Source organism: Microtus ochrogaster, chromosome 18, assembly GCF_000317375.1.
Source record: "Microtus ochrogaster isolate Prairie Vole_2 chromosome 18, MicOch1.0, whole genome shotgun sequence".
Taxonomy (NCBI): Eukaryota; Metazoa; Chordata; class Mammalia; order Rodentia; family Cricetidae; genus Microtus; species Microtus ochrogaster.
The window spans coordinates 59,364,751-59,388,922 of NC_022020.1; the positions used below are offsets into that span (position 1 = coordinate 59,364,751).

General features: G+C 42.0%; 1 protein-coding gene across 1 annotated transcript in view; it reads left to right on the plus strand.

The window, feature by feature from the left end:
* Window positions 1–24,172, plus strand: part of Dym (dymeclin) — a 269,386-nt gene that overhangs the window by 160,311 nt on the left and 84,903 nt on the right. Inside the window, exon 14 of the mRNA XM_026783375.1 lies at window positions 5,097–5,199. Coding sequence (XP_026639176.1) covers window positions 5,097–5,199 — 103 coding nt within the window. The remainder of the gene's footprint in view (window positions 1–5,096; window positions 5,200–24,172) is intronic.

The following is a 24,172-nucleotide window of genomic DNA, read 5'->3' on the forward strand; positions in this document are numbered from 1 at the left end:
GGGTGTTAGTGACCGTAGCTTACAGAACAGTGGGCTGGAGTCCAGAAATAGGAGGGTGCATCCACAGTCAATGACATCTCAGCAAGGGGGAGAAGATAATTCTAGGGGGAAAGATAGCCTGTTAGTGCCAGAGCAATTAAATACCCATATCCTCCTCCACCCTGTGAAACAAACAGAACTTGGCTCTTGCTCCATGCCAGACGCATTGGTACAAATGGGTCATGGACTTAAACACAAGAGTTAGGACTGTGAGACCTGGTGGAGAAACTGTAGAAGAAAAGCTTTGGAATTATAGTGGCTGAACCCTGGAAACAGCTAGTAAATAGAAAAATTGAGGTCTATTCACAGAAGGGAAAACTACGGAGCATTACAAAGGGATGCGTTATACATCAACCATGGAACAACCCGAAAAAGCACTGTACTGCATCAGAGAGGCGGAGCCAGAGTGTGTGTATGGTCTGATCTGTTTGTGTGAGATTCTAAAGGGGCAAAGGAATGTTTCGGTAGTTGCCTGGAGTGAAATGGAGTGTATTACGGAACAAGACTAACTATGAAAGGCCCAGGGGAACTTTCTGGAGAAATAGAAATATTCTCCATCTTGATTATAATAATGGGTTATGTGAATGGTTACATTTTTCAAAACTCGTGTTGTATACATAGGTTACTCCTTCTTAAAACTGTTTAAAAGTGAGATAGAACATAAAGAGCTTTGGTGCCAAGCGAGCAGAGGAAGAGTGTTCATCAGAGGCAGGGAGCACTGCATCTTTTCCAGAGGGGGAAGGCTGCTCCTAGAGCTGTGCCTTAGGCCAAGACCTCTACCCCCGCCCCCCAGTGCCTGCCTTTCCATCCCTCTTGGAGTGGAGTGGTAAGGCTGGAGCTAGTCTGTTTCCTCATACCAAACCAGGGGCTTCTTTGCATTCCTTAGTCATTTGACACCTTGTCCCTTCCCTGAAATGACCCTTTTCTAGGTACCTGCCTCTGTTACCAGGTGACATTACCTTTGCTTACTTACGGTTTTAGTTTTAGTTGCTCCCCAAGCTCAGTCCTGCATGCCATTGCTTATACTCTGCAATGCACATGGGTGACCACCTCCACTTCTGTGGTTGGCTCTGGTTTAGACCCCCCATGCTTGCCAAGTCCCCTCACTGTCTTCTGAACACTCCCCTCTGGTTGATTGTCTCCAGTGGTCTTGAGTAGCCTTGGGGGCGGAGGTGGTTCCGGAGCACTCTGACAGAGTATGCGCTGCTTCAGAATTTAACCCACTAGACTTTAACTCCGTGGACTGGGACCCCATTTCCTTCTGCATTTTGCACTAGCTTCTCAACTGTGTAGAACAAAGCCCAGGGTTTTGATGGGCCATGAGCGTCCCTTCACAGTCTGTCTTCAAACTGTCTTCATTCTGGTCCCATCTCCTGCCATCTGTGCACCCTCAGCTGCAGCATTTGTGCCAGCTTGTGATCTTCTCAGCATGTCCCAGTTTGGACTGACCACACATTTTTATTTACATGCTGCCTTCTCTTGTGCAACGCTGTCTCCTGGCAGGGCGTCTGATTTCCTCGGGATAGCATGTTCTTTCTTAGCAGGACTTTATAGTGTTCCAGACCCCTTCTCCCAAAAAGCTTATAGAAATACCCTGTGTATTTATCCAGTGATACCAGAAGAACGTGTGTGATGCAATGTGTGTGTGTGAGAGAGAGAGGAGCCCATAGCAGATACTTGATTTTAAAGGGGGTTTTTGTTTACCTAGGTTAGCTTTAACCATAATAATTTAAAGCTGCATGTATTAATATGAAATTGCTGCCGAGTTCCCAGTATTCCAGTTTACTTACCCGTGCTCTTCTAGATCTGTTTTAATTTTTTCAGTTTTCCACTAACTGTCCAGTTTATAGTGGATATTGTTGTACTTAAAGAAAAGCAAATCTTTCTCTAACTTTAGAAGGGTATTTTTGGAGCGTATGTCCCTCTGACTGAATACTAATCACCCCGAGGATCAGCTTCGCTTACATGTGTGCTCAGCTTTTCCTGTGCACGTAGCCATCCTGTATCTGCTACTTTGACTAGCACCAAGCCAGTGCTGAGCACTTGGAATGCAGAGCTTAAGCAGAAGTTACTTTTCTCACTCTGCAATTTGCAAGTCATTCTCATATAAATTTAGGTCATTTTGCCTTAAAAATGCTAAATGAATGCCAAAATTAGAATTTTTAAAAAAGCACACACAAGATTTTGCAAGCAGTAGCTATAAAGTGTGAGGGAAAAGCCTATTAAGTTGAATGAGAATAACAACTTAGACTAAGTGTGAATTCCGTGTCTCATTCATGATAGAGAACTGGAAGAGACCTCACATCATCTGTTCTTGCGCACTTTCTTAAAGCTGGAAACCGTAGCCACAGCTTCTCGGGGAAGTGTACTTCATCCTTGCTGCCCTTAATCAGCAGCTCCTCCATCGCACTCAAAGAAGTACCTTATGCTGGGATTGCAGCTCATTCCCTTGTTTGCTCTCTTAACAAGGGAAACAGATTGCTACCATTCTTTGTAAAGTAAACAAATAAGCTGGCCTATCTTTTCCAAAGAAAACAATTTCAAGTGATTTTTTCCACAGAAAGAGAGAAGGGGCTGTGAATCCAACATCCCTGGTTCTGTAACAGAGAGTAGCCCTGCACTCCGACTCTTCAGAGAGAGATAGATGCTTTGTTCCTCTTGGATACCTTTTAGAGCATCCAGTGTATGCTTCTGCGTTGTGCCGTGACCTAGAGTAGAACTAACCTCAAACTTCTTTTAGTCTCAATATCCCTGGCTGGAAAGATGGTTCAGTCAGGGAAGTACTTGGCTTGCAAGGTCAGGAACCTAAGTCTTATCCCAGAACCCACATTAAAAAGCCAGGAATGTTAGTTAGAATTTAAGACTGGGAGGGAGTACAGCCTTGTAGTGGAATTATCACCTAGCACACATGAGTCTTTGGGATTAATGTGGAGCACTGCAAACCATAGGCAGGGAATGGGGAAGGGAAATTTAAAAAGTGAAAAATGGTTTGGGGGTGTAGCTTAGTGATAGAGCATTTGTCCAGTATATGTGGATTCTTGGGTCAATTCCCAGTATTGCCAAAACAAAAATTGCCAAAACAAAGAAGGAAAAAAAGACAAAAAGCACTTTAATCTAGAAAGAATGTTTAGTGGTTTCAACTTCTTGGATTATCCTGCTAGATCCATCCGAAATAATTAGTGTCTTTCCAAAATTGATATTCAAGTCAATGTTCTATTTAAAAAATCATTACTAAGAAATACTAAAATAATAGTTTTATCATTTTAAAAAAGTACTACAGATCACAACAAGTTTAAATGGAAAGTGTATAGGACCAGAATTGCCTGCATTTTTAAGCTTCCATCTAATCTAGAGTCTTTATTCATTAGATACAGTACTATTAGGATATATGACTATATACATTTATTATTAGGACATATGTGTATGCATAAAATACATATTTGTGGTTCTAATACTAGACATATACATTTGGAATTATATCTTCTTAGTGAATTGGCTTTATCATTATAAAATCTTTCTATTTGCCTGGTAGTGGTGGCTCACGCCTTTAATCCCAGCACTGGGGAGGCAGAGGCAAGTGGATCTCTGTGTTTTCAAGGCCAGCCTGGTCTACAAGAGCTAGTTCCAGGACAGGCACAAAAACTACAGAAAAGCCTTGTCTTGAAAAAATTCTTTCTATTTATCTCTAATAATAATACTCGTTATTCAGCCTACTGTGTTTGTAGTTACCATGGCCACCCAGTTTTGTTATAATTATGAATACATGTCTGTCTTTAGATTTGTAAAGTTTTTTTTTTAAGAGCATATGGTTGGGTCTTGATAGTCTATCCAGGCTAAAAAAAAAAAAAAACCAAACAAACAAAATAAAAAACCTTGCCATTTAATTGGAGGGTATAGTCCACTTACATTTAATGTAAATCACTTTTATTATTTGAAAAACATTCATGTGTTGTAGCTTTATTAAGATGCCTCTCAGATCACAGTAATCCAGATTCTGAAATATTCCTGTTCTAAAATGACCATTTGAGAACTCACCTTACTGCTCATGAGACAGAATTTCATCCACTGGTTTGTTGGATTACCTGTAGTCTTCAATCTATTATCAGTTCCAACATGTGTTTATTGTATAAGCCCTCGGCAGTTCACTGCACATCTTAAGGGATCTTGCTCTCACTGGTACTCAATACTTTTCCGGACATTCAGATTTCTAGACCTTCCTTGCCGTTTTCTCCTATCGCATACAAAGCTCTGCAAATTCAAGTGACAGAAATTCACCGTTGTTGGGTTCTCGTGTCTCTCTTGGTTTAGGAATCATGAGCCTATAGTTCACATTATCTAAAACAGTTGTTTTATTTATTTCCCCTAAGTTTGCGTTGATTACTGCAGGAAAGTTCATCTGGTACCAGTTACCCCGTCATGACCAGAAGTAGAAATCTCATTAACTGTATCTTTAAAATCACTCTTCTTGAGAAATGGCCCCTTACATCCTGTGGTCCTGTGCACCAGAGAAGCAGTCTGAGCCAGCATCCTTACTGGAAAGAGCAGACCGCTAAGATCCTCAGGCTCGCGTGTTTTACACTGAGTACATTGAGACTGTTACCAGCTAGTTTGTATCCCAGTTTGCTTATCTCTGTCCTGTTTTTTCTTGTAGTGATCTTTTGAGAGTTCTTTGTGTTTAAGACAAAATTTTAACCTGTGAAACTTTTTCAGTGAGACCCTTAATATTTAATCATCCCCTTACTATTCAGACATCCCTCTTACTCCATTTTGCTAAATAAATAATGCTACTGACCCTACTGCTGACACAGACATGAAAAGAATTGTTTGCTGTTTCTGGCCGTGCTCAGTTACTGCCTAGCCAGGTGCTGTTTCAGTCCACTCAATAAACCTGTTTTCTTCCTGAGACTGCTTCAAAACAGATTTCAGAATGACTAATATGCTATGGAACTATAATAATTACTATTATTATATTATTACTAATAATTATTATCACTAATAATCCGGTATTAGACCTTTAGTTTTCTTAATGTAATCAGGTTTTCCTTTGTGTTTTTCAGTTTGTTTTCTTTGCTGTCTAAAAAACACAACAAAGTTCTGGAACAAGCCACCCAGTCCTTGAGAGGTCCCCTGAGTTCCAGCGACGTTCCTCTCCCGGATTATGTAAGTCACCGATTTCTCTGTATTGTCAGATGTATGAGTAACAGTACTTCTCTCAAAGTCCGACTGTGCTCTTAGAAACCTTAAAAATTTTTCATGGTTATTATGAAGTGGTTGAAAAAAACCAACCTAACCAGTGATTTTTAATAATCAAGAATCCCAGTGTTTGAGTCAAAAAACAACAACAAAAAAAAAAAAACCTCCCAAGCCAATTACAGAAAACAGAAAGGGACATCCAGAACTTTCTAAAGACTCCTACTGCAGAGTAGACTAATTTTAAAAAAGAGCTTGAATTCGGTTCATCTGTGCATACTTTCTTATCTTTAGACAACATTATTGAATTATGCATTAGTACTATGTCATTTATTTCACAAAAATGTGTTGAATTTTTGTAATTTTGAAGTCCCCCAATAGTATTTTCCGTTAATCACAAGCCTATAGAATTGATATTTCTGAGAGGAAATGGTCATGTTTAATATTTGTCAATCACAGATGTGACTGTAATGGTAGAACAAATTTTGTGATGCATATTTGAATTCTATATTAAACTTTACAGTTTTTAGTCACTACTTGACAGGTTTCTTCATCTGTAAACTTGAGTAAATCTGAAGCCTCCACTCCCTAGTGTCCCTTGGGACCTGTCACTGAGCACTTGAGACTGCATCCCACACCGCCCTGGTAGTCTTACTGCCTGTGCCCAGAGCTACCGGAACAGGAATGACTGGAGCTGAATCCCTCCCTGTGCCAGGGATCCAGAAGGTGAATTAAAACAGTAATGGGCCTGGCAGTATGACTCGGCAGGTAAAGAGCTTGCTGCACAAATGTAGTGATCTGAGTTCAGGCCCCAGAACCCAGTAAAAGTGAAAGGAGAGACGTGACTCCACAGAACTGTCCCCTGACTCCCTGTGCCCACTGTGATGTGCTTCCACACAGTAATAATGAACAAAGTAAAACTAATTTTTAAATAGTGTAACCTTAAAAATAAACACTACAAGGTTTTTCCTGATACCTCAGCATTTTATTGGCCATTCCCCTTGCCAGGCAATGTGTATGAGTGACTTGCACATTTGAAACCAATTTCTTTGTCATTTTCTTTTAAATTAATCATTAGCTAGGAAATGGATATGTTTCCCCTTTTTTATATTTCTCAGAATTTTAACCTGTTAAGTATCCTTGGCAATAGCCACAGAATTCTGTGTTCTGGACTAGCCCCAGATGCCTTGTTTGTAAAGCCGGAAGAGGAGCCGGCCAGGGCCCCTGCAGCCCCAGAGTCCCAAATGTGTGCTTTCTGCACCAGACTGGAGACACCAGATTAGCAGAGTTTAATAAGTGCTTGGAAACAAGCTGTGTTTTCCTTCTTGCTGTAACACATAGAACACTCGGGGTCTACAGAGAGGTTTCCAAGTTCATTAAGGAAATGTTTATGCTCATCACACTGTATAATTCACAAGTCAGTTGAGTAACAACAGAAAAAGCACATCACAAGTTACAAAAATATTAGTGTTAGGACTTGAGTGCAGCATGTTTGTCTACACACCTCGTGGGAAACACCTCCATCAAGTTTTAGATAATGAGGAAAATGCCCTGGCTGCTTAAGGGAAAGCAACGCAAAAACTGTACCCTAGTCCTCCGTGAGTGTGCCCTGGGGGCAACAGAGGTGGTGAGGGGAGCAGCTCACGCTCCGTGGCTGGCGTGTATGTGTTTATGTGAGGCTTCCACAATTCACTGAGTAAAAGGACAGAGGAACTTTGAACGGCATTTAAAAGTAATACGGTACCGTTTGGACAATTTAATCCTGTGTAACAGAGCCTGAGTGTTTCAGAAAGTGATAACATCTGAGTTGTAGTTGCTTTTAAACTATCAGGTTTTCAAATTATTGACTGTCAGTGTCACAGAGTCAATAATTTCCTTAGCTCCAGTAATCACCTGAGCTACTATTTGAAGTAAGAAAGCCCTAACCTAACATTTGTTCCTGACAGAACCACAGAAAGTGTGTTGTCATTGTACTTTCAGAGAGCTTCTGATTCTTTCGTTGGACTGAATCTGTCATCTCCTCGGGTAGTAAGTAAACACAGGTAGAAACTAGAAGGACCCCAGTCAGGGACAGTTAGCCGGCAGACACAAAGCTGATCAGCCAATGCGGGTAGAGTCTCATGCTCCTTAGAGTCCTACTTGACTTTGTCTCTCAGAGGGAAGTTGGATTCTGTCCAGAGGCTACTTGCCGAGTGACAGCTACAAGAATGAGTACTTCAATAGTCTTATGTCTTAAACATCTAAGTTATGCTATGGTAAATACCAGTGCATGTAATCCATATGGAAACAGCCCTTTGAGAGCATCTGATTGTTACAAAGTGTAAAGATGTCTCTTGAGAACAAAATCTTTGAGACCCACTCAAGTGTGTGATTTATTACATACATACACTCACATTCTCTCCAATTAAATACACGTTGTCTTTATGCTGTAATTATTTCTCTGTCCACACAGTTGAATATACTTTATAGACATAGAAATTATCATTTTCTAGGCTGAAAACAATAGATTTGGAGGTCAGGGAGGTGATGGGATTTCCAGGCCAGTTCAGCCTCAGACTCACTGCACCCTCCTGCTTCAAACTTCTAGAGGCTGGGATTCCAAGCATAAGCCCAGGCATCACATGCCAGGTGACCACTCTGCCAGCTGAGCTGTATCCCTCACCGAGTGCATATTAACTGAGAAGCTAAAGCCCAACTCTGCAAACTGGTATTGGCTAGAGATGCCCTGGGTTGAAGTCTTCAAGCCCATTGTATCTGTGTGGTGTGGAATGAGAATTGCTTGATCTTTGTCTCGGCAAGGTTTCATTTTTAGTATGTGATGGACATGAGTAACTTCTATGCTTGCTTATTAGATTTCTTTATTAATTATTGCATGATCTGTATGCTAGTTTGATTCTCGAGGAAGTTGTAGCCTTTTTCTTTTTACTTCAAAACAAATAGAACGTTGTTGAGCTTCTCTTTGTCTGATTTTATTCCTGACTGTTTTGGTTTTCAGCTTACAAAAAATCAAAGTTATACTCCTGAAATTTGTGTCCATGAAGTTCCACTTGCTTATCAGTACTTTCTACATAGAACCCCAAGCTGCTTCGCTGTTGAACAGGTCGCCTCACCCTTTTGAGCAGATAGTGCTTAACAATGGTCTTTTGCATTTGTTTATGTAACTTACATCTGCTTTTAAATTTCAGTGTTTTCAGGAATATAGTAAGGAGTGTTCTGACTTGATTTTTATACCAAGGAAATTTAACTCTGAGATCTTCCTGTGTTATTCTGTCTTTAACATTTTTTTGTTAGTGTTGCTTTTTTGCACGGGGCTAGATAATGTACCATTCACATTCCATGGAAAAGTCATCTTGGTCATACTGGTATATCGAAAAACAATGGAAGTGTATTTGTCATTTTTACAGCAGTTCCTTTTAGGTGTTTTACTTCTGAGACACACTCGTGGTTTCTGGTTTTACATGTATTTACCTGAAGGGGAGTGAAATTGGCCAGTATATTAGTCTTTGACAGATGTTCTCTTTCAGAATTATGTTCGCCTGGTTAAAGTGAAAGTACGTACTGTTGCACATAAAGAATTTCAAATGCACCCATAAAGTAAAATTCAACAAATAGTTTATTTTATAAAAATCTGTATAACCAAACCTAGGGAAATGTCCAAAGAGAAATGGGAAAACAGTCTTCCAAAACTAGGGGAGAGCTTGTGGCAGCCCCCTGTGAAGGGAGTTGATACTTGGAAGTAGATAGTGCTTTGTTGTGTGTATGGTTTTTTTTTGTTTTGTTTTTAGATTTTATTTATTTATAATGTATACAACATTCTGCCTCCATGTATACCTGAATGCCAGAAGAGGGTGCCAGATCTCATTACAGATGGTTGTGAGCCACCATGTGGTTGCTGGGAACTGAACTCAGGACCTCTGGAAGAGCAGCCTGGGCTCTTAACCACTGAGCCATCTCTCCAGCCCTGCTTTATTGTGTTTTGATTTGAATTTTGAGACAGAGTCTTGCTGTGTATCCTAGGCTGGTCTTAGAGCTCACAGACTGGCTTCAAACGTGGTCCTCCAGCCTCCACCACAAGTGCTGGAATTACAGGCTGCCCCACCATGGCCTTCTCTGGGAAGACTTTTCAACGTAGAGACCAAGACGAGAGCACGTTCCAGTAGTTTCTTGAGCATGCAGATGAAAAAGGACAGTGTGCTCTGCACTGGGTGCTTCGGGTGTGACAGGGTCCAGCTTATCAGGTACAAAAATCGTACATCAGCCTTTGATGTACCAAGAATGTGCCATAGACCTAATCATAACAGCCAAACATCATGCAGTATTTAGAGGAAATATAAGTGAATTATCAGGAGTTTGGGTCAAGCAAAGATTTCTTAGATACACCAAAAGCACAAAGAACAAAAGAAAAATAGATAAATTAGACTTCCTCAAAATTGAAAACTCTGGGTAGTTTGGGTAGATTGCTTATCCGGAACTCACATGGCCCTGGGTTTGCTCTCCAGGATCGTATAACCCAGCGCAGTAGTGCACTCTGGGAATCCCAGCACTTGGAAGGAGGCAGGAGGATCCGAAGTTCAAGGTCATCCTGAGCAGGGCCAACCTGAGCCTGAGACCAGGCCTCCAGAAAAATAAAAATGAAAACGTTGTTTCATACGACTCAAACAAGGCATTGATGCAGTTAATACAAACAAAAGGCAAGCAGATTTCTTTTGAGTTTGATGCCAGCCTGATCTACATAGAGAGTTCCAGGAGACTTGGACCTATATAGTTGACTTTGTCTCAGAACAAACTGAAGGGTGAAAAGATAGCCCACAAGCCCACAGAATGGGAGAAAATATTTTCAAACCCTGATCTAGAATATGTGGAAAACCTTATAATTCAATAGTAAAGATATAAACAGCACAATTTAAAGCAGAGCAACTAGGACATTTGCTAGCTGAGTGATGAGCCTGGGGGACAGAGGTACTGGAGAAGGCTCGCTCTAATAGAGCTACCTTCACCAGCTGCAGGTGAGCAGCAAGACCAAGAGGGTCTGCTCTCTGTGTGGGAACCAAAGACAGCATTCTACTTCTCGGAGTTCTTGACCTCGTGTTTGCTGACCAGTGGCTCACTGTGCCCTGCAGCCCAGAATGAGGCAAAGCCAGAGTGACCATCAAGAGCAAAAGATAGGTCCTGTTGGCAGGCTTCTAGTCAGTCAGCTGCCTTTCCTGAGTGCTTCGGGTGATTCACCAGTACCCATCCCGTTAGACACTGAAGTGACATTTTCCAACTCCTTCCTTCTAGAACTGAGCCATAAGACTGGCTACAGTGTTCGGTGCACAGACGGTGCTGTTTGTCCATACAGTCCCTCCTCATCTGCAGGCTGGATATGGGAAGCCCAGTGGGAGACGGTGGTCTCGCTTAGATCCAGGATCATTTTGGGAAGGGCAGCTGGGCTCCTTGTTAGAATGTGATGCAAGTTAGCCGTGAACTTGTGTTGCAGTTTTAAGTGGAAAAGAGTATATAGACATTCTCCCAAAAGGACAGAAGTACTGGAAGTCGCAAAAAAAAAAATTGTTGAGCATCTCCAGTCATTAGGAAATGGAAATTAGAATCATAGTGGGACACCGTTTCACATCTGCAAGGATGGCTGGGATCCAGAAGGCAGATAATATAGAGGTGTTAACAAGCATGTAAAGAGATGAGAATGTGAAAAGGGGGTAGAGTCCTTGTGAAAGCAGTTCAGTTACACACGAGCCAGCAATTATCTCCTAGTAAGGTACAAGTAAACTGAACACACATACCCACCTCAGAATGTGACTGTTCATAGAGCCATTTCATAGCCATCAAAATGAATGCAGTCTGAATGTCCCTCAGCCTCTAGAGGACTAAACTAAAAGTAGTGTCAGTCGTCAAGGAAAAGAGGGGAGGAGATGTGTTCCTCAGTACAGAAGAAGACATTGTGCTAAGGAAAGGGAGCCAGAAACAGGATCACAAGCTGTATGGTCCCACTCATTCAAATGTCCAGAACAGGTAGGCCCTGGCAGAGCAGACCATAGGTGCCTGGATCTAGGGATGTGCAGCGGAGTGGGATGGAAATACTGGTGGACACTGAGTTTGTATAGTGGGAATTCTGAAAATGCTTTCAAATGAAGTCAGGGTGGCTGCACAAGTCTTTGGATATACAAAAAAGCACTGAGTCACACACTTTAAATTGGTGATGTATGTGGTGTATGAATAACACCTCAGTGAAGCCATTTTGGGAATTATTATTGCATCATTCTCCTCTTTCCTCTCTTCCCTCTGGCCCCTACCATGTACCCCACCCCCTTGCTCTTTTTCATGGCCTCTTTTTCTCCTTTTCTTCTCCTTCCCCTTCCCCTCCCCGCAAGACAGGGTTTCTCTATAGCTTTGGAGCCTGTCCTGGAACTCACTCTGTAGACCAGGCTGGGCCTTGAACTCACAGAGATCCACCTGCCTCTACCTCCTAAGTGCTGGGATTAAAGTTGTGCACCACCACCACCTGGCTAATGGCCTCTTTTTCTTTGTTATTGTTACAGGTGTGTGTGTGTGTTTGTGTGTGTGTGTTAGAGAGAGAGAGAGACAGAGAGAGAGAGAGAGAGTTCTTAAATCTATAAATGTAACCTGCTCATCTGTGTAATGTTACTCTTTGTATATGTTTTCAGAGATGACCATTTGGTATCAGATAACTGATGTCCTCTTTCCTGGGGAAGACATTTCTCCACTCTCAGCATTCAGTTGTCTGTAGTTCTTAAGTCTATGGTTGAGGCCTCATGTTCCCTCTTCCATGTTAGCGTGTGCCTTAGTTTGGGTTTTTATTGCTGTGAAGAGACACCATGACCACCGCAACTCTTATAAAGAAAAAAACCATTTAATTGGGGTGGCTCACTTACAGTTTCAGAGATTCGGTCCATTATTATAATGATGGGGAGCATTCCAGGCAGACGTGGTGCTGGAGTAGTAGCTGAGAGTCCTGCATCTTGCAGGCAACAGGAAGTTGACTGAGACACAGGGAGGTGTCCTGAGCATAGGAAACCTCAAAGCCCGCCCCCACAGTGACACACTTCCTCCCTCAAGGCCGTACCCACTCCAACAAAGCCACATCTCCCAATAATGCCACTCCCTGGTATTATGGGGGCCGACTGCATTCAACTACCACAGCACGTTTGTTGGTGTCTTCCTTGTTTGGCTCATATTTAGGCAGCCATGCTGGTGTGAGACTTCATGAGTGTGAAACTCTGACAGTTTTAAAAGACACAATCTCACTGCAAAATTCCTGTACCTCTGACTCTTCAAATCCTTCCTCTCTCTCTTCCACAGTAAATCTGGGCCTTAGGTTTGGGAGTTGTGCTGCCGATATCGGCTGAGACTGAGCTCCCCAGATCTGCACCGGGATCAGTTGTGGTGTTCTGTAATGGTCTCCATCTGTTGCGAATCAAGGTTTCCTTGATAGGGGTGAGGACTGCCCTTATCTGCGGGTCTAAGGACAAATATTTAGAGTGCATTTAGTGAAGTGGTGGTGATAGGTTCTCCTCCAGAACTTCTCTAGCCCCAAGTAACTGGCTAGGTTTCCAGTACCAGGCATGGTTTCTTTCTTGTTGAGTGGGTGAAAACATTTTTTAGAATAGTATTTGGAAGAGTGGGACCAAACAACCACATAATTTGAAGGAGGTAAAATGCATTTCTTGAGCACTAGCTGGATTTTAGGGACTGCTAGGCACACAAAAGTGTGTGCATGTCTCAGCATTGCTGTAAAGCAAAAGGAAAGAAGCAAATATATGTTACTGGGTGCTTGCTGCCAAATCTGGTCACTTGAGTTCCATCATGGTGGCCACAACCAACCCCCACAAGTTGTCCTCTGACCTCTCTATGTGCACCATCTCATGCCCTCCAAAATATGAGATTTAAAAAAAAAAATCACTCATTAGAGTTTAACTAATTCATTAAACTATTCTGCAGCTTTTTGTTAGTGTTGTTGTTTTGTTTTTCAAAACAGGATTTCTCTGTGTAATGATCCTCGCTGTCTGGAATTCCCTTTGTAGACCAGACTGGCCTTGAACTCACCGAGATCCACCTGCCTCTGCCTGGCATTAAATGCATGAGCCACCACCATCCAGCTTATTCCACAGCATTTTAAAAAGAGAATTTAATTTTTATAGAGATTTATAATGAAGTTATCTATATTATATAAGTCTTTTAGCTTTATATCGGCTTACGCATACATGTTTGAAAATACATTTCAAATTTAAATAGTTAGCACTGGGGAGTCTGGCAGGGGAGAAGATCCTGGGGTGTTTGCTAGCACGCAGATGAATGACTTCTCTTCTGGCTCCCAGTGGCTTAACTTAAAGTGTTTTGTTTTGTTTAAAGAGATTCTCCTTATACTTCTCAGTTTCCCCTTTTGTTAATAACTTAATTGGCATGTAACATTTCTCAGAACTAAGAAATGACAAAAACACAAATTGTAGCATTAGCACCTTCATCCTGTTCTAGGGTCCCACAATGAATTGTTTGTCATGTCTCCGTAACATTTCCGTGGTATTTCTTGTCCTGTGCTTGGTATTGCTGAGCTGCCTGTGAGTTACTTGGAAACCGTCCCCGTTTACCTGTGTTGTTTCCTGTGGCTGTCCTAATGCTGGGCCTCCTTGGGTAGCGTTCTCCAGCAGCCCGTGTGTCCGCCGAGGTTTTGCGTTCTAAACTTGTTTTCCCTGTGTAATTACTCTGCTCTGGAGGAGCTGTTTAAACTGTGCCATACCTTTCCTGCCAAATACTGCCTGTGGCCTGTAGATCACAGAGTTTTCTTGTGATTATCAGTTTTTCTCATTCCTTCTCATTTATAAACAGGGAATGGGTTAGTATACACTGTTAAATGTTTAATATGTTGAGTAGCATATTCATCACCTCACGTGGTTGCCTCTGCACGTGTGTGTCTGTGTGTGTGTGAAGTGAACTTTTGAGATCTAGTGGTACAGACACCACTTGGTCGCTCCCATCATCTGTCGGGAGGCGGTTCGGTGGCTTCCTGTCTGGGCCTTAGGAATCCTGCCACAGTGGATGTGAAGGTGCTGATAACTCTGGGGCACTAATTTCGTTTGCTCTTAGTAGTTGGTTTTTAATATTATATATAATATTATAATGAAATATTTCCTTTTTAAAACATCTACATTCCCATACTACCTGTATGCATACAGTTGTTTCTAACCGTCCGATAAAGTTATTTCCTGCCTTCAGCAGAAGGCCAGTCTCCATGGTTGTACTGTTCTGGCTGAGAACTGGGAATTCTGTTTTGTCTGAGAACGATTCTTCTTCCGTTGTCATTTGGTTATTTTAGTTTGAGGGGGGCTCCCATCTAGTGTGAAGGACGAGTTCCCGCAGGGGAGGCAGTTGTGCTGAGGGAAAGGATGTCTCCTCCAGAGGATGCTTCACCAGTGCTTCTTCAGGAATGTGGTAGACAAGTCTTTTTAAGGGTTTAGAGAAATTATTTAAAAGACTTAAATAATTTTTGTTTTTTCCTGTGGCTTCTAAAAAGAAATAGGGCGTGTTTGCATGGACCAGGGCAGTGGTTGATTAGTGTTCTAAGTGAAGTTTACAGAGCACAGGAAAATAACCCATGAATATTAAATTCAGCACTAATATGTGGTGCATTTATTTTCTTAAAAAAGGAAAAAACCTAATCAGTTCCTTTTCCCCTGAATTTCCATCCCAGTGAGAACAGCTTTCTTACCCGACTACTGTACCGAACTGGTGTACCAACACCTTTTCTGTGGTGTCCACAAGTTTCCTTTTACTTGGTCAAGAGATGCCATGTTGATTTTTCTGTTTGCTTGCGTTCTGATTGCTTTTTCTTCTCTTTCTCCCTTTCTGCCTAAGTTCGTTGTTCCTAATTGGTGTGTGTGTGTGGGGGGGGTGTTTTACTATTTGGAATTCTCTTTGATTTACCCTTGATTTACATGGCAAATAGAAAGCAGCTGTCCACTTAAGCATCTCATTCTTGAAACCATAGTCCCCTCCAGCGTCATCTGGAAATAATGTAGCTTGTAAAACAAAGCTAAGAAGAAAAGGCAATGTTTGTTTTATGTGGGATGAATGATTTCTGTTGGGGTCCTTTAATTCGGCTATTATGAGGGTTATTAAAAAGCAGTATTACAAAAGAGGCTTAAATGAAAAGAATTTTTTTGAGCTGGTATCTTATTATTACAGTTGATTATAGTCAAAGCTACAAATGTTTTAGAAATGGCACTTTATTTTAGTTTCTCCAAATAAGACCCCAAAAAACAGTAATCTTACTCATTGTGTAAGTGGAAATTCAATCTTTTCCTTGATTGATTTAAATTCTGAAAACAAATTGTATTTGAAAATTCAGCTCTAGCTTTTTTTTTTTTTATGGATTTCTGAAAAATTCTTAGAAGAAGCCTTGCAGGAATATTCAAGGATCATCATCGAAGTGTGGAGAAGAGCCATGAAACGCATCAGTCCTAGACTCAGGCATTGTTTAAGTCAGTGCATTCCAAGGAAAGCCTTGGCAACTTAATGTATTCATGACTTACTCGAGTTTCTAAGATATTGATGTGAAGGTTTCAGTAATGGGAATTGGTTTACTTTGGGAACTAGGAAAGCAGGGTAACTTGCTTTGACAGTTGTTAGAGTCCATTCTGATATTGGACTATGTCAGTTTTTATGTATTGGTTAAAATAACAGCTGCTCCTATATAGCTACTGCTTAAGAACTGCAGTTTCGGTGTGTCTGTGGAGTACTTAGCACATCCCTTTAACTCATCAGGGCAGGCACATTTGGCTGTTTTCTTACATTTGTGTTACTTGTAGTCTCTTCTGGTATTTTCTGAGGCCTTGAATTTCCATTTTGCCAAAGGACCTGAGGAGTGTGTGGTGTGCCTTTCACGCAGCGCCGTGAACGGGTGAGCATAGTGGGTAATTTAGTGACTCCTCTGTAAGGTCATGCTTTTAGCCTATATTGTTTGCTCGGGTATAAGAGGAGACTGCTCTTTTGTTCCGGCCACTTAGACCCGAAATAATCACACAGAAACTATATTATTTAAAACACTGCTTGGCCCATTAGCTCTAGCTTCTTATTGACTAACTCTTACATATTAATTTAACCCATTTATATTAATCTGTGTATCATCACGTGGCTGTGGCTTACCGGGTAAAGTTTCCAGCATTTGTCTTTGGCAGGCTACATGGCTTCTCCCTAACTCCGCCCTTCTTCCTCCCAGCATTCACTGTAATTTTCCTCACCTAGCTCTTTCTGCCCTGCTCTGCTATTGGCTCAAAGCAGTCCTTTACTAACCAATGTTATTCACAGCATACAGAGGGGAATCCCACGTCACTTGGGGTCTCTTAACATAGTATCGATTGAGTGACTTAACCACTAGACATTTCTCACAATTTGGAGGTTAGCACAGTTGCTTGTTCAGTGTGCTAAAGGGGCCTTTTGTGGGTGCCTGCACCCAGCTCTTGTCTCTGCTGATATAAGGCATTGGCCCTGTCTGACGGCCCTGCCCCCTCACCCACTCACCTCCCGGAGAGGTCCTTTCTCCACTTCATACTCAGATTGGTATATCCATGTGATTTGGGAAACAGTGAAGGACAAACCAAAAGAATTTTGGTGTTAACTAACCTATGAAGAGCGAAGGAACTTGGTCAAACCAACAGGAATGAAACTCTTGTCCTGTGATGTAACTTATGACTATACCTGATTATGAAACAACTTAACAACCACATAAATCTAGTTGGTTAGCAGCCAAACATCTAAATGGCTCAGTCCTAGTAGACTGTATCATAATGACACAGGCGAAAAGGACACCAGATTGTTTTTACTGGTGATATTTGTATAGATGCTTTGGTTTTGTAATTTGAAGATGCATGTTTGTGGTATATGAGAATAGGTGAGTATTTGTGACATATCCTTATTTTGTTTTTCTCACTGTCCTTGGAACCTGAGCTTCTATTGGAAAACATTATATACAGATTTAAAATAAACACAATTAAGTGAAAACTTTGATCTTGAGTTTGAATAGGAGTGATCTTTATGGTTTTTGTCTCTTTATATCCATTGCCGTGTCTAGTCATTTTACTTCTATTCTTTGAGCTCACAAAAACAGTGACCAACCCAACCAAATAGCTTTGATCATCTCAGCAACAAACCTTCCACTAAAAGAAGCCAAGTCAGGGTGCCCCTCATGGAGGATGGTAACACAAGGTAACAAAATGGAGAAAGGGAGACTCCTCTTTGGAAAAGTATTATAGCTAATAATCAATAATGAGAGAATTGAAATATTACCATGTTGCAGACCCCAGAAATATGGGAACCTGTGGCCACTAACTTACAGAAAGAAACCGCTTTAGATCTCATTCATGCTGTTGTAGAACACACCCACCTGTGAAGTGGTTTTGCAGAAAACAAAACACAAACAAAAACCCAATCTGTCCAAGCCTCTAGGTCTGCTACCAGTTTAAATATCAAAAGGGCCCTTTGCACAGTCTGTGCAGGTCTGTAGAGAGTTGCCTACCTCTCACTAGAAAGCTGCGTATAACAGAGTCTCCTTCTAACAAAATTGCTTTAAAACCATCCTGGAAATAGGAGGGAGGAAGCTACACAGGTCTCTTTCTTTTGTTTTGTTTTTTGTTGTTTCATTTGATTTCCTGATTTGGTTGGGTTTTGTTATGTTTTGAGACAAGGTCTTACTGTGTAGACCATGCTGGTCTGCAACCCCCAGCAATCCTTATGTCCGTTATTGCATATCCATTTTTTGATATTACATTGAGAATGGTATAAATAATTTGAATTTACAGTTTCACAAAGGAGAACTACAAAGATGAAAAATGGACTATAGGAAAATCTATGTTCTCCATGCATGAGCAATGATAGATATCTGTTCCCCCACTTCCAGGGGCAAAAACATTTTAATTCTTGTAAGTCACTAATAAATGACATTGTATACATGAATAATCTCCAAGGACAGATTTAGACTTGGTTATTTCTCATAACAGGTGCATAACAATAAAGCTCAATCTTACTGTGTTTTAATTTCTACATCTGAAAATAAGTACCAACAGTCCTATTAATGCTAGGCATGGTGACTCACATCTGGAGTCCCAGCAATCTAGAGGCTGAGGCAGAAGGATCACCAGGAGTTTGAGGCCAGCCATGGCTTACATACCCTGGATTACATAGGAGATCCTGTCTCAAAAGCAACAACAAGTCCTATTAATTACTTCTCTGTTATTTCTCATTAGACGTCCAGTAACAGACTAGACAAAGCATATCATCTACAAACATGCACTTGAAACTCATTTATTCCAGTCCTGTTTCCCTACAGCGTTCAGTGAGCAGCGATGCGGGGACATATGCAGGAATCCTGCCTCAGAGAGCTAGTGCAAAGAGAATGCGTCTCATCTAGCAAGCAGAAAAATGCGCAATTACAAGTAAAGCCAGGGAAAAGAGCGGGACATCATCTGAGAGGAATTTGGGAACAAGGCGGGACCTGGTGTCAGGTCAGCAGGTGTGATGGCTACTTTCGTCACCTTGACACAAGCTGTAGTCATTTTGAAAGAAAAAATGTTCCCACTGAACTGGCTGGTGGGGAAGCCTTTGGTGCATTTTCTTGATTGTGAGGGCCCAGCTCACTATGTCCAGTGCTCCCCCTGGGCTGCTGGTGGTCCTGTGTGCTGTAAGAAGTCAGGCTGAGCAGTAAGCAGCAGTCTTCCATGGCCTCTGCATCTGCTCCTGCCTCCAGGTTCCTGCCCTGTGTGAGTTCCTGCCCCTGACTTCCCTCATGATTGAGGGATTAAGATGAAATAAACCCTTCCTTTTCCAAGATGCTTTTTGTTGTGGTTTATAATACCAATGGAAACCTAACTAGGGCAGTGTATTTTAAGGAATCAATTGTTATCTGAAGATTGAGTGTAACCTGATGTGAAAATGCATCTATTGGATTCAGCAAAGCAGGCGCAGCATCTAAGCACGTAAAACTCGGGAGTGCGGAGTTTGACTAGTGTTCACTGACAGCTAAACTCATGCTAAGGTTGTTTAAAGAGCAGTTGTTCTGGTTGAAGTCTAGGAAAGAGGGAATAGCTGTTGCCACTTCCTCGCTGTTGTGCTGGGCCTTGCTTGCGGTGTCTGAGCTTCTGTTGTTGTTGTCATCGTAGTCTTCCCGTGCTCTGTAGAGCTCCTGCACGGGCACTAATTATGACAGGGAAACTGTCTAAGATGCATGGTAGGGGCAAGGGAGCTGGCTCCAATAAAGAGCCACATGGCATGAGCACGTGAATGCAGATCTCCAGAACCCGAGAAATCAGAGCACAGTGGCTTGCACTTGTAACCCCTGTGTCAAGGGAGTGGAGAAAGAAGGGTCTCTGGGGCTTTCTGGCCAGCTAGGCTAGCCAATCAGTGAACTCCAGGTTTTGCGAGAGAGACCATGTCTCAAAAAAAAAATAAGGCGGGCCATGGTTGAGGAGGACACCCAACATCAGCCTCAGACTCTACATCTATCTGTATTGTAGTGATCATCAGCCTGCTCAGAGAAAATACTCCTGCCATGCAATGGTGCCGCACACCCTTAATCCCAGCACTCAGGCAGAGGCAGGCTGATCTCTGTGAGTTCAAGGCCAGCCTGGTCTAAAACTGCTAGTTCCAGGACAGGCTTCAAAGCTACAGAGAAACCCAGTCTTGAAAAACTTTAAAAAAAAAAAAAAGGAGGAGGAGGAGAAGGAGGAGGAAAGAAAAAAGCAAGTATCGATGTGCTTTGTCTTCACAAATGTTAGACTTTGAGCACCGAGCAGCAGAGGAGGGAGTGGGGGCTGTCACAAAGGATGGCAACTCCATGTGTTCCTGTGCATGTGTGCCAACTCAAAAAAGCTGTACATTGGTTTTTTTTTTTCTTTATGCTTTTATCCCGGTGTCCTTACTATTATATTATTTCTGTAGAGCCTTCTGTCCAATGAGTTCAAAGCACTTACAGTCATCAAGTCATTTATTTCTTGGATTTATTGAATGGGCACCCATTGTTCAAAAGCCTGTGGGCGTAAGTACACAGTTATAAAAGCACACAAATTAACTGTAATAGCACAGGACTAAGAGAGAAAGCCTGGAGGATTGATGCTTTGCCTGTGAGGAATGCTGCACTCTTTATAAAGAAAGAAAAGAAAAGAGTAAGAAAGGGGGAACCAATAGCCTAGAATTCATCCCAGTCCAAGAGCTGCAGTAGGATTTGTCGGAGGAATGGCCGTGGTGTGCTGTTCAGAGAAGCCTAATTGACCTGCGAGAGCATTCTGAACATATTCCTGCTCCAGAAACAAAGCATAAGGAATTCCTATTCCCTCCTCTGTCTGAGACAGACATTCAGAGGGGAATTGGTTGACTACCATTGCCTCAAAGCAATGTCATAAAATGTGTGGCATAGTCTTAATCTCTGGTTCCCAGCTAAATCTTAGGTTCACTTCTGTCAACTTCTTAACATACAGGAGTGTATGACTCCTTAATGTTTCCTATATTCAAGAGTTTATAAAATGCTATTTTCAGTTTAGTAAATTAGTAAAAACTTGTGAGTCTAAATTACTTTAAGAGAATAGAGCCTGGATTCTCAAAAGTAAAAATTCAGTTTAAGATTACAAAGTTAAAAATTCAGAAATAGCAGTACATTATTTCAGAACAAGAAGGCGCGTGCTGGAGGAGAGTCTCGCTGGCCCAGGGCTAGTAGTCTTTGGTATGCATGCTGAGGAAGGAGTTGGCCCAGGAGCTGCTTCGTTTCTGTTTGCATCCTGGTTTCTTGAATTTTAAACTACGCTCATTTATTACATTGATATTTTTTTTTTAAGTTTAAGGGAAAGAAATATGAGAATTCAGAGGCAAACCCTCGTAGGGTAGATATTTGGAATCATTTTCAGATTTCACTTCATAAGTAATTCCCAGTTCTTGCCTATAGAAGGAAGTTTGTTGGCCCTCACTCTAGAGGTTATAGTTGGTTTTTGGTTATTTGGGGAGAGATTGTCACAAACTGCTGATAAATTTGTATCCCACATTTAGGTGTTTTCTCCTTCTGAAACCTCCTTTAGCTGGAGAGCTCTGATGATGTGCAGCTGATGAAGTACTGTAGCAATGAACGGGACATTTCCCATACTCCTTCCTTCATGCAGGCCTCCCTGCACCACACGTGTGTGCCCTCCCTTTCTCTTCCTTTATATCAAGTCTCACAGTTCACACATGTCCCCACAGGACCCGTGATGCCACCTTTTCATAAACCCGTTCCTCACTTGTTAAGTGGATGACGTGTGTCATCTGGGAACATCAGAGTGGTCACCATTGGGAGAAGTGAATAAACCATAACACATCCTGGCACAGCTCTTTCAGGGTCCATTACCACAGCTCTGAAGAGTTACACGGCGCTTTCAGAGGGCACCTGCTGTGTAGCATGTGCAGCTAATACACTGTGGAGTTTTCCTTCTGTGCTTTTGTCTGCCTTTTGGTTTTCTTACTCTTTTTGTTCCATGTGCCTAATTTCTCATACAATTTACTAAATTTTACTAGAATTAAAATTGAAACCACTGAGAAGGTTATAATTTGGCTTAACACATCAGAGTTAGAGATAGCTGTGACTTTTGGATAATAACCAGCAAGTTGGTCCACATAATGTCATAACACATTTTTTTACATATTAATCAAATGTGCAGGAAAGCTCTGCTTCCCAAAATGCTTGCTTAGAGGGGCATTGTTACTTAGGTTTGCTGTGAGATTCCTACTGCCATCACCTAACCCTAATGCAATATCCAGGAGATACAACCCAGAGCCTTGCTTGTTATGCCGGGCATGTGTTCTACCCTAACTGCAAATATTTAAAGATAATTTAGAGCCGGGCGGTGGTGGCGCACGCCTTTAATCCCAGCACTCGGGAGGAGCTAGTTCCAGGACAGGCACCAAAGCTACAGAGAAACCCTGTCTCGAAAAACAAAAACAACAACCAAAAAAAAAAGCTACTTTAGCGGATGTCAGCTTTGTTGAAGGTAGGAGGTACACATGCTCATGTAGGGACCCACGGTCAGCCTAAGCGTCATTCCTTAGACTCAGCCGGCTCTCAGCTAGTAAACCCCAGGAAACTGCCTGTGACTACGCCTCCAAATGCTGGGATTGCAATCACACACCACCATACCCAACTCTCAGGACTGGGGGGACACGCATGTGCCTTGGTGTGCACGTGGAAGTGAGAGGACAGCCTTGTAAGTCTTTACCTTTGTGTGTGCTCTAAGGATCAAACTTGGGCCCCCATGTTTGCATGGCAAGCTCTTTTTTTTTTTTTTTTTTTTTTTTTTTTCTCGAGACAGGGTTTCTCTGTGGCTTTGGAGCCTGTCCTGGCACTAGCTCTGTAGACCAGGCTGGTCTCGAACTCACAGAGATCCGCCTGCCTCTGCCTCCCGAGTGCTGGGATTAAAGGCGTGCGCCACCACCGCCCGGCCCATGGCAAGCTCTTTATTGTGTTCAGAATCAAACCCAGAGCCTTCCCAGCCCTCACTGGCGTTGTTAGTAAAAAGCAGTTTTTCCTGTAATTGTTCCTGGGCATATTTAGGTCCTTACCAAAATTAAATGAATGACACTCATTATGAAAAAGACTTTCTGTCCTCCTGTCTCTTGTTGAGCAAGAATGCTTCGGTGTGCACGGCATGCATTTGAGATAGTGTGCCTCCTACCATCTCTAACTCGGGGTCTCAGGGAAAGCATGGTTTGCCTCTAACTAAAAAAAAGCCTGAAGCTGCCTATTTCCATTTACAGACAACCGCTTCCTTTACCTGGTGCTGATTTCTCTTCTTTTTCTTAATAGTCAAAAAACAAAGTCAGACAAAAAGAGTGAAATGGGGTGTTTTTGTTTGTTTGTTTGTTTGTTTGTTTTTTATTTTGCTGAAACAAGGTATAGTCCAGACTTATTCAAACTCAAAATCATTCTGCTCCTGCCTCAGCCTCTTTAGTGTTGGAATGACAGGCATTGTCATCCAAACCACCCCCATCCAAAACGTCAGTTTTCATTGGCACACATTTCCATCCATTCCCGAGTCATTTTTCTTTTTTTAATCAGACAACTATTGACAGACGTTTCTGTCCTGCCTGGTGCCCACAGCCATTCAGTCCCAAATAAACATACAGAGACTTATATTAATTATAAATTGTTTGGTCTATTGCTCAGGCTTGTTACTAACTACCATTTACAACTTAAATTAACCCATAATTCTTATATATATATATATTCAGCTGCATGGCTTGGTACCTTTTCTCAGTAAGGCATTCGCATCTTGCTGTCTCTGCATATGGATGGTGGCTGATTCTCTGCCTTTCCTCTTTCCAGAATTCTCTTAGTCTAGATACCCCGCCTATACTATATATATTGGCTACTGGCCAATCAGCATTTTATTAAGCCAATATGAATGACAAATCTTTATAACATGCAAAAGTGTTATCCCACAGCATGTCCTGTAACTTGGCAGTATAGATTGGCGCTGTATTTCTGCTTAACAAGAGTCAGTTTCCTTGGAGGCTGAAGGAGTTGTTTACCTCAGAGCGGTCTTTGGGCTCCTGACCCAGCATTCTTGCCACCTCACTAGGGCATGGCTGTGCACACATCCTGTTACTCTTACCAAAGGCCAAGCCCTGTCCCATTCAGTCCTCAAGGCATCAGCAGGGGTAGGTCCAGGAAGAAGGGTTTTTTGTCCCAGTAGAGCCATGGAGTGACAACCAGTTCAGTGCATTCTAGTAATAAGTGACAGAAATAAGCAAATGTTGTTTGAAAGCTTGACACACTGTAGAAAGCATTATTGTTATATTACTTTCTGTTAAGGGCACTGTGTTTTAAGAAATGCCACCAAGGGCTGGAGAGATGGCTCAGTGGTTAAGAGCATTGCCTGCTCTTCCAAAGGTCCTGAGTTCAATTCCCAGCAACCACATG